Source organism: Venustampulla echinocandica (assembly GCF_003357145.1).
Source record: "Venustampulla echinocandica strain BP 5553 chromosome Unknown scaffold_5, whole genome shotgun sequence".
Lineage (NCBI taxonomy): Eukaryota > Fungi > Ascomycota > Leotiomycetes > Helotiales > Pleuroascaceae > Venustampulla > Venustampulla echinocandica.
In genome coordinates, this window is record NW_022474210.1 from 944,176 (window position 1) to 958,285 (window position 14,110).

A 14,110-nucleotide genomic window follows, 5' to 3' on the forward strand; every position below is an offset into this window, starting at 1 on the left:
CCTGATACGTGGGTTGATTTGTTGATCTGAACGGAGCATCTGGACAAGCAGTGATAGTTTCATTTTTTTATTTTTTTTTCAATTTCCGGGACTCGAACTTATTTTCCTCTTCATTTCCGAGGTTCATCCATTTCCTAGAAGTCTTTCTTTACGTCTCTCATTATTAATCATTGATTCTTATCAACTCCGAAGTTAGGATGTTACCCTAGGTGCATGACGATATAGTCTGTACACCCCCACGCATCTTGCAACAAGGAGCGACTATAATACTCGGGATATCATAGAAGTAGCCCTATATGCCCTCTCACTCGGTCACGAGTCACTCTTGACTTTATCCTGCGCCGCTGTGCCGTTTGACGTCGCAGCACATTGAGATCATGGGAGTTGCTACATCATAAGCTGTTGCTAACGGCTGTATCGTCATGGATCTATGAGCGGACGGATACCAATCACCCTACTCCATGTTGCGCAGTCTCACCAGAGAGCGAAATAAAGTTCTTCGATTAAATATGGAAGCGCGAATGACTCATATCTGACTCTTCTCTGCCTTTAAGACAGCTTGGACGGGGAAGAAACTCCGAAACCTTTCCGCATTGCTTTTCTCTCTCTATCACTGCTTGTCCAATCAATTTATGCTTATTCGCAAGCCCCCTCCTCAGGTTACCATTGCCACGATAACCATTTCTAAAACTATTATTAATACTTCGCAACTCTCCAATTTCCTCTACCGGCTATGAAATTAGAACCTATGGTTACTACTCGTTCACCCTGTTAATTCCTTGGAACTCCAATGTCGAATTTCATACGCACCGTTTATATCTGATTTCAGACCATTTCCTTACTCCCTAATTCTTCACCATCCTTCCTCATATAATGCTGCTAGTTACATCTCTGCTAGGTCCGTCGATTTTCATGATTTAAAAGAACAAACAATTAGCTAAGAAATTCAATATTACCTTACATCGTTCTTGTCAATGCAGGTTCGAGATATCTAAGTGCGTAACTCATAAATACATTGAATTCAAATAGGGATTTGTGACAGGCTCTCTCGAAAATGAGGATATTCATTAGCTACTACATCGGTGCTCGTCCACAATATAAACTAGCTGTCATGTCGCTCAGGTTGGAACATTCAGGTGTGACTAGCTCTACCTTTGGACCCTAACCGTAAGCAACCCTATCTTCAGCTGGTACCGCGTAGACGTACTTTTCCAGCCTCCAAGAATCCATGACCTACGGCAGAGTATAGAAGCAACTTCTGCTACTACGCTCACGAAGGCACTTTCCAATTATGCTAAGTGGCATGACGTGTCTGAAATATCATTACTTGAACTGTATACAGAGAAAGGTTACAATAATTGCGTATCCAGGATGCAACACTCGTTCAAAATAAGTGGAAGTTTATATTTATCGTTACCAGACAATGTATTTCCTAGGCATACCAAGCTTCAAGGAGTCTAGTGCTCTTGAATATCTAGAATATGGATGCCATAATAATACTTCATTTATAAATATCGGATATTCTATAACTACATACTACTACTTTCCTCAGTCCATGGCGTGGCCAGGTTTTCATTCAGCCCTGTTTACCTATTTTATTTTCCCTACCTACTAGTCTTTGCAGTATCAACAGTGCACCAGTTACAGCTTATATTGAAATCTGCTGGCCCCATCCATATCGCTAGCTTAGTTGTGGGTGCTGTGTAGTAGGAGTAAGAACACCACCAAACCAGCACCTGGGCACCTATACTTCAGACCCTTCGATTATAGAAATAAATTGAAATTAAAAGCGGTTGATCAGTGGTGAACAAGGGTTCTGTGGGATCCGTAGTGAAAAGAGGCGCTCATGCAGGGACTGATGAGGGATGCCCTGAAATTTTTGTTGATGAATCTGTACATACTTTCCTAGCTCCGCGTCAATTGCGATGGAACGATATCAGCGGGGCTGCTGCAGACATGGAGAACTGCGGGAAGAAAGAGGAGAGAGACATGCAAATAAGCAACCTTACCACAAAGCTGTCCGCAGCGGCAACATGATCACAATTACAAAAGCCCGCATCTCTACTTTCATCGGTTCCACACTAGATCATAGCTGACCATCGCCTCTAAAGTGAATTACTTGGCTTTTCATTACGCTGGCCGCCCCGTCGCAGAAATCTCCATTCCGCCCAGCTCTATCACCAGAAGCGAACTCTGGGTTCACCCTGGGTATATATAGATGGGACTCAGTCCTCGAACTACCTGTAAATTCCAGCTTCGCAAAGCTGTCCTCTAACTACACCCAGCAAATCCTTAATCCTTTTCATCTTAATTTTGACAGCGCTCGCACTATTGACGGCGCTCTCACTATTGATAGCAGCCTAGATACCGACAGCCATCTCTCCTATGCAGCTGACCCAGACTTGTCGAGAAGTAATTATTGGTCTACGTGTAGAGTGTTTTGTTTAGCGGCAAGGATTTCCACGCCAACAATATCAGACCTCAATATGGCAGATTATTGTGCCTTTCTTGCATGTTAAATCAAAGAACATGATAAGTCTGTAGGTAATCTTCGGACTCGGTATTTAGCATTAGAGATGATATAGCTGGAGATGTCTCTGCTAATATTTCGGGTGTGGAGGAATTTACATCAACATCCTAGTTAAAGATTCGGTTGACTTGGCTTCTTTAATTAATAGCCATCGACTATAAATGGCATTCTATTCCTTCCCTGCAGGGCTTTTCGTTCTATATTTTAGAGGAGTGACTTAGCTTGCTAGATAAGTATATGTCCGAATCGTAAAGTATATAATATAGTTATTTCACAATTCGGTATAAGGTATATCCTATATATGTGTGTGTGGAATAATCAGATTAATTTTGTGCTACCTTGCAACAACGTAGGGTTGACATCTAGAGTACTTTGGTGAAATGGAAAAGTTTACTAGCTGATTTCGTTTCATTTTGTATATCAGCGTTTTCAGCCGTATATCAAGCGGCTCCATCTTATAACCATCCAATATGGCCAAACCAAAATCTAACCTATGTGCCTCCCGGACCTAGAACTCCATGACGATGCAAACGTTATCCCCCACCCACGGACATCTAGTCCCCAGAATTTCCTATGATGCTATATCCTTCCCAACCCCATCCCTCAATTTCCCAATAATATCGTCCACGGCGTCCATATCCGCGGCATCCGGCTTCTCCGCCATACCATCCCAATTCCTCTTCTCCAGCTCGCCAGTTAGAACATCCATCGCAGGCTGATAATTCCTAACGGCCGAACTCAACGCATAAATAGCTTTCCTCCTCACGCTAACATCTTCCTTATTCACCTCATCCGCCGTCGTATCGTTATCACCCAGCACCACATGGAGCAACTTCTCCACTCCCCCCATAGCAAGCAATCTCTCTTGGCTGGTAACGTTATTCTGCACCGCCGTGCCGACACACCACGCCGCCATCCGGCGCAGCTCTTTCTCCTCGTGTCTTAGACAGTCCAGCAACGGCGTCCACAGCGCCAATGGCTCCAGGTTATTAGCATTGTCCAGGTTTTCGATGAGTTGCTCAAAGTTGTCGAAGGCGATGATCTTGTCGTCGAGGGAAAGTTCCGACGACGTGGATGTTATGGCGGACATGGAGGCGCGCATCAGGTCGGCGTCGCTGGGACCGCCGAAGAGCGAGTTTATGGCATCGGGATTGAGATCGCGGGTGGGAGGCGTGGAGTCGGCGTTGGGGTTTGCGGTGGTATTTTCCACGCTCCATTTAAGAAGTTGATTTAGGCCTGGATCCATGTTGTTTGTATCGGTTGGTAGCTTAAGCTTTGTGTTTTATTGATTAAAGGCTGAAGGCAAGGGGGTTTAACCGTTTGTTTGCTTTGGTGGTACTTTGGCGGTGCGAGATAAAGCTGCTGGTATTGTTTTGGTCGCTGAAGTTATTGATGGTGGGGTAGTTGAAGTGGGATGTGACGTTGCGAGTACGAGCAGTCGACGCCAAGTGATTTTTGTGTTGATGAATCGAACGTTGGATATTCAACAGAATTAGTAGAAGGCTCTACTAAATAAGTCTATGCTATCAGATATCTCTAGAGCGCCGCGTCGGTTTTGTCAGTCATGTCCCTATCTTCCACCTCATTCGCGAACCTTCCAGCAGGAACCTTTTTTTCGGTTTGTGAAAATCACTTAATACACGCCTGTATGTTCCTCGAGACACCCCAACCCACGGTCTGCCGACAAGCCAAATGTCACATCAGATGACGAATGTATCAAAATGATCACGACCGCTAGACAAGTATATTTCGTCCAGTCAAATAGCCTAGGCGAATGGTCTGTGAGACAAAAACTGTGGGAATATTAGGCGCGGTGCCTGTTGTCTCGATTCAACTACAGCTACTTCTACGCGACTTGCGTGTAGCCATTATGGCTTCATTGCAACTACAGCCGCCAGGGCTACCAAAAGTAAGTGTCATGGCTTAAAGAAGTACTCACGGTGCCTAGCCCTAGTGGAGGAGCCCATCCAAGCCTAGTTGATAGTGAACAGGAGTTAGCCACACCAGCAAGTGCTAATAATTCCTCGTAGTTAAAAACAGTCTGTTCCATCCTGCCAGCCTGCCATCCTACAAACGACATACCAAATCTCTCTGCTAACGCTACGAATAACAGGGACGGGGAGTGGTGCTTCGTGCGCGGATAAGGCAGTATTGGAGCCAGCTAATTAAGAATGCTGTCAGAGTACTCCATGGTCCATGGAGCCAAGTACACAGCCGAGACATAACGATCTCACCACGTTGGCTCTTCCAATACCGTTCTGCTTCCCTACTGTCTCGGCCTCGTACTTCCAATACTGCTTTTCTACTATCTTAGCCTCGCCGTCCTAATACTCCGCCCCTTATGTCTCGGCCTCGCACTTCCATATTGCTTCCCAACTGTCTCGGGAACCGAGAGAGTACGTGGCGAGCTATCTATCGGCTTCCGCATAATATTCAAACTCCAACAACCTAAGTAGGTTACAACACATTAGTGCCACCTTTCCTACATGGAAGCAAACCAGCAACTATCTATGCACGTATATGTCACATAAGAACAGGAGAACTCGATTTGTTACTTGTCTACTTTATTTGCTGGCTTGATTTATTCACATCGCGGTTCGTGGTTCAGACCCACTAGTTGACTGACCGCTCTGCCCCGTTCGTGTTGCTGCCTCTCGTGAACCTGTGCACGGTTTCTACAATTCCGAGCAAAGGGGTTCCTAAAGCGGTGTAATTGGTGCCGTTGCGGAGCATCTAGCTTTCAGGTGTGGTTTCTGTCTTTGTTACTTATCTTTGTTTCTTGCACCTCGTGATTCGCCCGACCTTCTTCTTGCATTCCAAAAGAAGTAACACAACCACCAAGTGGCCAAAATGATTCACTTCGATTTATCTGATCCTCTCGTTTCCGCTCTTGCTACCACTCAGCTTTCATTCCCTTCAGTTTTTTCAAACGGATGGTGTCTTATACTGCGCACGTTTGCATATGGTTACCGACACAGCCTCTAGACATCAGGGCACAGGCAAAGTCTCTCTCAATCAAAACCCCAGCTTCTTTTCTTTGGGCCTCCCGTCTACGGATTGTTGCATTCCCACCAAATTGGAACGAGAGCGAGCCTGTAAGGAAGCACCTTGGCGGGCTCTGAATTCGTCAGCGGCCCTAAGCCAGCCGTGAAGCACCGTTCATCGGCATACCTTATAACTTTTCAAATATCCCTCTCATCTGCATTCCTAGAGAATCAACCAACATTTGATTGAACCGTCTCTTAACACAACTTCAATCTTGACAAATTCGTCCTCAAAGAGATCTTTCAACATCATCTTCCTGGTCAGAAATTGCATATTCTCCACGGCACTTGACATTGAATCGCTCACATCTATCGATTAAAAACACTGGAGAAACCAGTCTCCAATTTCAAAGCCTGAAGCTTGGAGCGTATATACCTTGTTGTCAGTTTGATTATCAATCTTCACACTTCGCTGCGCAGTCAACCAGCCAGCTCCCCACCTTTCCTTGCCATCCATATTCGCACTCACCTACAAACCCGAACAAGGTAGACCCTGAAAAGAAACCTCCCTTTAACAAGCAAACCTTGATCGAATACTGACCAGCCTACTATTAAAGGAAACACTCCAAATCCGTATTTACGGCAAAGACAAGCGTGGTGCATCTCACGTATTGCTAAGGCAGAAGAACAAGCAGCAGGCATTTGAGTTGAGAGATTTGTAGAAATGGGGGGACGAACTCATATGGAACTCGCGCTTTCTGCGGGTGGTCACAGTACTGGTGACCGTCAAGATGATAAGGATTCTGGCTCGAAAAAGAAGGTTGTTGAGGGACAACAATGCCCAGCCTCTCATTTGTCAAAAGAAGACGGCTCAGGGGGACAGCCTCTACTCACTGGCCCTAAGTTAGAGGTTCAGCAAAACCTCTTGACCCGCCACAAATCTAGGAAGGAGAAGCGCCTGGCTCTAGGCGACCAGTCCAACAAGGAGGCTTATATAATCCAGTCTACGAGTAGCGTGGAGCATCAGGGTATTGTCCGGCCTCCTAGTGTTTCCCATCCTGGTGTGTTGGCCAGTTTGGCCCAGCCTGGCAGCGCTGACCGATCCCCTGGCAGCGTTGACATGTCTCCTAGGGTGGCCCTTCCTGGCGATGTCGACTGGTCCCCTGGTGCCTATGGTGTGGTGCTACCTGGCGGCGGTCGGTCTCCTGGTCATGATTACGTCTCTTCGGATCGTAAATCAGCAGAGCCGCCAGGTTCGAATTCTCGAACTGATAGCGTCAGCCCTTCTTCCTCGGAATCATCATCCAATCCGATCTATCATCTATGGAATTTTGATTGGTGCATGTCGCATCGGTCATGGCTAGCTCGACAATATAAACAACTCCTAGCCAACTATTTTTTCAGATGCTCGACTTGGATGCTGGGTTTGATACTGAATTGGATTTTAACGTCAACCATCGCGCTTATGATTGGTTATAGCATGTTCTACATAACATGGGTTTTGTTGGCGATAGTTTTATCAAGGATACCTGTTATTGGGCCATTGGCCCTTGGTGTGATGCGCTTCTTCGAAGGGCTTCTTCTCAACCTGTTCCCGCAGGGCCCAACGGCCACCGGAACAGATACAGCATGGCATTTATCATTCTGGAAATTCAACCCGTGGTCATATTTTAGTTCGACTAGCAGCAACAATATCACCGGTCTCGGTACTCTTTCCCCGCCCATCGGCTTTGACGGAATCGACAATGCCATAAATGCTACAAGACGACTCTCACAACTTGGCCTTCATATGCTACCAATCTCCGCAATCCTCCGCTACTCCTCTATGAGTTTGATTGGAGCTGGCGATATAATCAGTTCATCCAATGTTTACGAGAGGGTAAAACTGATGAAAGCTTATGAGAATCTCCAGAATGACACCAGTATTCTTGCAAGCACCCTGGCGAGCTATGACTCAAAGGCCAAAAATATGATCTATGAGACAGAATGGAGACTCGATACCACGCTTTCACATATCGAAACCCTCATCAGCGACTTAAACTTTACTCCCTGGTCAACATACATATTCCCTCTTTCAACGGTTGGCTTAATCGCTTGTATCGGTGCCCCTTTCCTTGCCCATCCTATATCTCCTCGACCTGCGTCTTGCGCTGCCTCCATCATCGCATCCGCTCATAGTTACTGCCTCGCATCTTCTGGATCTTCTTCCGGAAACTACCCTTGGTGCCCCTCGATCCTTACTATCTACTCTACCAACCCATCCAACGCTGAATCCGCAATACTCACCGACAAAGCCGAAGGCATCACAGTTGAGTTCTACAAGCTCTTCGATACACTTGATCTCTACATCAAAGAGCTCCTAGATATCGCTGAGCTTGCACTCGAAAAATCCAACAGCGTATCAGATCAATACTCTCAAGCCAACCGCATCCGCCTCGAGGGTCATAGCATAGTGGCAATCGAAATCAACGCCATGCAGATCAAAGCAGCTGAGACACCAAGCTGGGCCGGTTGGTTGAAAGGCCAAAAGTCAGCTGGCTTGCCTCTCAAAGATAAATTCCACCTCGCGTCACTGGAACGGCAAGAGTTCAATCTAAAGCAGCTAAAGGCAGCTCATCATAGCGCACATACTAGTCTCACGATAGCTATCGGGATTCTAGAGGATCTGAAGTCAAAGCAAGAGGATATGATGCGAGGAGTTCAGGGTGTTCGCCTGTTAGGTAGAAGTGGAGAGAGGGAGTGGAGTGTTTTGATTGGTGAAATCAAGAGGATGAGGCCGCTTGTAGTAGAGTTAGCTACGCTAGGAAACTATGCAAACAGGGAGAGTACAAGACTGAGGCAGGAATGGAGGAGAAAGTTTTCGGACTGCATAGAGGAGGAAAAGGCGAAGGAGACGCGGGAGTGGAGTGGATGGGAGGACTGTTTCTTTAAGGGTTTGCGAGGCGGAGATTGATTTTTGGAGTCTAGAATGGGATTGGGACCATGGGATATGAATGGTTTCTGCGGTCAACACAAATTGAATGGTGGGCTATAGTTTTTAAGTAAGAATGCAATATATAGACAAACACGCTACTCTGCTCGTTCTTCTCTACCGCCATACTTGGATAGAGTGTCGGATTCGCTATCCTCGATAATCATATCTTTCGCGGAGGTCGGTGAATCTTTTGATGGCATACAGCCGGAATGTGTAGCAATACAGATATCTGGGAGTGGTACTCCGTAGTTGGGCTGGGCTCCTTCAAATTACACATTCCACGACCGCATAGAACCGACGATCCCCGCCATCTTTGAAAGGATATATCCTGGTACGAAGTCTGAGATCACAGCTTGGAGTGCTTGGTATTTCCCTCTAATTGCAGAGGTAGTGAGATACAGGCGGCCACGAGATTCCTTATATATTACCCCTTCATCGCACATGCCACCTTTATCGTGTATCCTTCATGAAATAACCATCTGATATGGAGTAGCCGTTACTAACTCTCAGAGCTGCCCCTCCACGGCATGGGGGGTTTTTTAACCTGAAGCACCGGAGACACACTTGCGGTTCGAGAATCAAGACCCAGAAGCTTCCGTAACCTGCGGTGGCTGGGGACGGTTATGTATATATTATATTGTACGAAAGTATTTAACTCGACCTTGTTCTGGCAATGAAGGGATAAGATAAAGGGTGCTGGCATTTTTGCCGCATGGTAGGTCGTCGTCGTCGTCGTGGTAGACCCTTGCATAAGTACGCAAGCAGTCTGACATCGGTCGTGGCTGTGAAGGCAGTGAAAAGGGCAATACGATGACGGCCTGCTTGGCGATAGGAAGAGCAACATAAGAAATGTCCAGAGGGGGGTATCATCAAGCATAGGGTTGGTTCAAGTAACAGGGGCTCTCTTGACGCGCGTCTGGGGGCGATATGGCCGTGCTTCGTAGTAACATAGTTCCAGCACGAAATGTGAAAGGCTATTCTAGCACTCTAGACTGTGTAGGCAGTACTTCGTACTCTTAAGCGCTTCGTAGGTCGTGCTGTTGCCTTCCAAGGTCTACTCCAGCAGCCAAGGCACCAGAGCAGCGAGATCCTCTGGGGGTGACCTGTTGACCTGTTGGCCGGTTGACCAGTTGACCTGTTGACCGTTAACTGTTGACCTGTTGGCTGAAGGAGAGGCAGCAAAGGCGGCATCCTCAACCTCCCTAATAGTGTTATCTCAGGCTTTCCCAGCCACCTTTAATTGCGCTTCCCAGCCTTTCCACCGCCTATTGCAGTATATTGACTTTATTGACTTTGTATTGACTGTGTTGCAGTGCAGCCCCCAGCTTAAAGCAGCACTGTCGCTTGTGGCAGTCGCGCCCCACAAGAACTTCTATTCTAGTGACATCGACTCTCCTCTACGCTCGACTCTTGTCTTCTTCCTCCAACTTCTCTTCTCCTGAGCCTCCCCCCTAATCCTCCATCTGCTACCCTCCCATCCCACGAATCTTCTTATCGATCACGCTTCTCTTTCGTGATCTTTAGCATTCCCATTCAGATTCAGTCCTCCCGACCCTTATCGTCGCGAGCACTTTACACCGCCATCTTCCCCCCCAACCTCACCTTTCTTGTCCTCAACGCGTAATCAGCAACCATGGAAGGTAAGTGCTCGCTCTTGATACTCAACCCGTATTGCAATAGATGCAGCGCATCCTTCAGCATCAGCCTGGACGATTGTTAACAGTCCTCGCCCTCCTACAGAAGAAGTTGCCGCCCTCGTCATTGACAATGGGTAAGCTCCCCCGCCTTTTGAACCCCCAACCCCGAAATCAGCATGCCGTGGCAGTTGGATTGAAACAACAATGCGCTTCATCCAAATCTCGCCCTCCCGTTCCGAATATACACAACAGGTGATGGTCGCTGACTTCTCTAAAGCTCCGGAATGTGCAAGGCTGGTTTCGCCGGTGATGATGCGCCCCGAGCTGTTTTCCGTAAGTCCATATCCACCCTTGAACCACCTGTGCTAGTGATCGCATAGCTTAGGCTTTGATGCCTGGCAATGGTTTTGCGTACCCAGAGAATTGACTGTCCATAGCTTCCATCGTCGGTCGTCCCCGGCATCATGGGTAAGGCACTCCCGCTTCCGCCGTTTTCCCCCGCCAATTGCGGCGCACAAGGAGTAGAAAACTGACAAAAACCGTAGTATCATGATTGGTATGGGTCAGAAGGACTCCTATGTTGGTGATGAGGCACAGTCCAAGCGTGGTATTCTCACCCTGAGATACCCAATCGAGCACGGTGTTGTCACCAACTGGGATGATATGGAGAAGATCTGGCATCACACTTTCTATAACGAACTCCGTGTCGCCCCCGAAGAGCACCCAGTTCTCCTTACCGAGGCGCCCATCAACCCCAAGTCCAACAGAGAGAAGATGACCCAGATCGTCTTCGAGACCTTCAATGCCCCCGCTTTCTACGTCTCCATCCAAGCCGTCCTGTCGCTGTATGCTTCCGGTCGTACCACTGGTATCGTTCTTGACTCTGGTGATGGTGTTACCCACGTTGTTCCTATCTACGAGGGTTTCTCCCTTCCCCACGCCATTGCTCGTGTTGATATGGCTGGCCGTGATTTGACCGATTACCTGATGAAGATCTTGGCCGAGCGGGGTTATACGTTCTCTACCACCGCTGAGCGAGAAATCGTCCGTGATATCAAGGAGAAGCTCTGTTACGTTGCCCTTGACTTCGAGCAAGAGATCCAAACAGCCAGCCAGTCTTCCAGTTTAGAGAAGTCATACGAGTTGCCTGATGGACAGGTTATCACCATTGGCAACGAGCGTTTCCGTGCTCCTGAGGCGCTTTTCCAGCCATCTGTCTTGGGTCTTGAGAGCGGCGGTATCCACGTCACCACCTTCAACTCCATCATGAAGTGTGATGTTGATGTCCGTAAGGATCTCTATGGTAACATCGTCATGGTAAGTTTCGAAATTCAATTCGTTAGCCCATCCAATATGCTAATTCTCTCCAGTCTGGTGGAACCACCATGTACCCCGGTATCTCCGACCGTATGCAGAAGGAAATCACCGCCCTTGCACCATCATCAATGAAGGTCAAGATCATTGCACCACCCGAGCGAAAGTACTCCGTCTGGATCGGTGGTTCTATCTTGGCATCCCTGTCAACCTTCCAGCAGATGTGGATCTCAAAGCAAGAGTACGACGAGAGCGGACCTTCCATCGTTCACCGCAAGTGCTTCTAAGGTATGGTCTATATTTTATGCTCTAGGATCTATGGCTTGAACCCAGCTAACGATACCTTTGTAGCATTTCGCAGACCATTTGTGCCTACTTCACGAACTTCACGAATATGATCAAGACGAAGACTGGAGCGAGCCGTGTATCTCTCTTGTTTTGCTCTCGCCCGACATGTTTACACTCCGAAAAGTTCTGCTGGTAACGATCGAGCGATTGGGTGATCTCTTTCCGAGCGGGGGATATCTGGCTTTGCTGCTTCTCAGCTGGTTATATTTTTACTTGCTTGGGAGGAATGGTCAACTTTATCGTCTATCAATTGATCAATAAATCAAGAAGCTTTTTTCCACTATGCTTGCTATTTAGCATGTGTTTTTCGAGGTGTTTTCCGTTTTTCTCTCCGGCACGCAAATGGAGAGCTTCGATATTTCTAGAGAGCAATAAAAACAATTGTTTGAGGATGCGTTTGTCTGCCGTATGTTACCCTCCCTCCCCTTGATTTGTAGGTCCTATCTCGTGAACCAATACCCAGGTTCATATCCTATCTGAATAGCAACGAGGTTAGCTCATTCGATTATTGCTCGAGGTTCGAAGAAAAGGGCAATATGGGACTCCCGACATGTGATGACGAGAACGAGGCGTATAAGACTATGTACAGCATGAATTTTGTGAAGCTAGTATATAGGAACCGCTCCTTTCGATAACGGTACCTACCAACCACGTATATACAGTTAACCACCCAACCTCTCCCCTGAGGTTACTACCATCTCTCCACTCCTTCTCCCTAGCCCGTCCCATCATATACGGCCTCATTCTTAACATAAGCAAGGTAAATGTATGGTCTGATAATTGCTGCAAGACTTCCCACTGGGCGTATCGCTACCTGTCTGCAAGAACAAATCGAAGTAGCCGCTAGTGGCCGCGGGGCAGATTAGGAAGTTGAGTTCTATATTGCTAATTAGACACTGGGATATACTCTTTCATCTTACGCTCTTCTCTTTGCATTTTCCCGAGGCGGGGGAGGAGGGAAAAACTTACGACGCCCGTAACTGCTTCCCTGGCTAGTGATGATCGTATCCCCCTCCAATGCCCACGCCGTGGTCGACGAAGTCTTGTCAAAGAATAAAGGCTTGTAGCTCGCGCTGCTGGTGCCGATGTTTAGATACATGGATGTGTTTGTGCTTTGGATAGTGGTTCCGATATCGCTATATCAGAAGGCAGCATTAGCATTTCCATTGCCCTCTTCCCCTCTTCCTACTTTTACTATAACGTATGATTTGATGGAGGGATGTTGAATGGGACCGCGTACAAATACTCGCTCGTGGCTTCAGGCCCCATTACGGGCTCGGATTGGTTGCTGGGGAGCGATTGTAGGTATAGATGGAAGATGGGCGCCTGTACGCCGCGGAGCTGGTACGGCTTGGAAGCTGCTCGGGGGAGGACATCGGTTGTTGGGAGGGCGGTTGTGAGGGCCGCCAAGCTCAGAATTAGGAAGGAGAACATCTTGATGGATGGATGGTTTTATGTATATGTTGTGTAGATATAAATTTGGGAGGCGGAAATATATATGTCACTGGAGAATGGAAAAACGGGGATATTTGGAAATGCGGGGAGGGGATAGGATCTTATGTATGATTTATTGTACATATTTTTGTTTAAACTACCTAGGTAGCATACGGAGTAATGATCCGCATGCTGTACCTGGTAAATAGTGTATGCTATTGTGTTTGTCAGATGACGTGCGCCATATTAACTTTATCTTTTTCTAGCCGGACGGGATGGCGGGTTTCAGATAGAGGCTGAATTCAGCTTAGCCATAACAGAATCAGTATAGCAAGCTTATGATGCGGAGGTGAATGCCTAGGAGATTGGTTTCTCAAAGAGGAGTTCGGAACATGAAATACTGCATGTAAATTGATGCGATTCAGTTAGGCCGGACCGTGGTCCAGATTGAATGTATGGTGTGGGGTGTTCATGGTTTTGAGCCTCCGATGGGTCTAGACTTCCCATTGCACTTCGTAGGCGCACAATGCTAACATCAACTTATTGATTTAGGAATGGCATAGATAGCTCATTGTGGCTGGAGATATAAAATATTGCCCTGCACATTTAGGAATTAGTGTTGCAGTTGGTGAAAAGTATCCTCTGGAGGGACCGCATGTAGATTCATCGCAAGGCTGCTGTGAGAATCGACAGTAAGACCGCTCGTGTCCAATAAACATAGGCCCTATTCAGTTTTGCTCTTGCCAAACTTTTGAGCTGGTGCAAACTGGGTTGCTAGCTGGGTGTGCTGGAACAGTACCAAACGCCTGCTAGTGGTGAAGCTCCAACATAAAATCAACTTGAATAGATAGTGCAAGTAGATGAGTATTTAGAGCTCTCATGGATGAGT

At 47.2% G+C, this 14,110-nt stretch overlaps 4 protein-coding genes across 4 annotated transcripts; 2 read left to right on the forward strand and 2 right to left on the reverse strand.

Annotated features, from left to right (window-relative positions):
- Window positions 1–3,101: 3,101 nt before the first annotated feature.
- On the reverse strand, window positions 3,102–3,776 carry BP5553_07230 (Fes1-domain-containing protein; the record flags this gene model as incomplete). The annotated part of the gene is made up of 1 exon (XM_032015853.1): window positions 3,102–3,776. The coding sequence occupies one exon, from the start codon at window positions 3,774–3,776 to the stop codon at window positions 3,102–3,104; it is 675 nt and encodes a 224-aa protein (XP_031868122.1).
- A 2,462-nt stretch (window positions 3,777–6,238) lies between these two features.
- On the forward strand, window positions 6,239–8,467 carry BP5553_07231 (uncharacterized protein; the record flags this gene model as incomplete). Its single annotated transcript, XM_032015854.1, has 1 exon — window positions 6,239–8,467. One exon carries the CDS (start codon window positions 6,239–6,241, stop codon window positions 8,465–8,467), a length of 2,229 nt encoding a protein of 742 aa, XP_031868123.1.
- Window positions 8,468–10,121: 1,654 nt separating this feature from the next.
- On the forward strand, window positions 10,122–11,726 carry BP5553_07232 (Actin, gamma; the record flags this gene model as incomplete). Its single annotated transcript, XM_032015855.1, has 6 exons — window positions 10,122–10,128; window positions 10,175–10,259; window positions 10,403–10,458; window positions 10,563–10,593; window positions 10,671–11,442; window positions 11,496–11,726. The coding sequence occupies 6 exons, from the start codon at window positions 10,122–10,124 to the stop codon at window positions 11,724–11,726; spliced, it is 1,182 nt and encodes a 393-aa protein (XP_031868124.1).
- Window positions 11,727–12,703: 977 nt separating this feature from the next.
- Window positions 12,704–13,221, reverse strand: BP5553_07233 (Uncharacterized protein; the record flags this gene model as incomplete). The annotated part of the gene is made up of 3 exons (XM_032015856.1): window positions 12,704–12,708; window positions 12,757–12,923; window positions 12,983–13,221. The coding sequence occupies 3 exons, from the start codon at window positions 13,219–13,221 to the stop codon at window positions 12,704–12,706; spliced, it is 411 nt and encodes a 136-aa protein (XP_031868125.1).
- Between the last annotated feature and the right edge of the window lie 889 nt (window positions 13,222–14,110).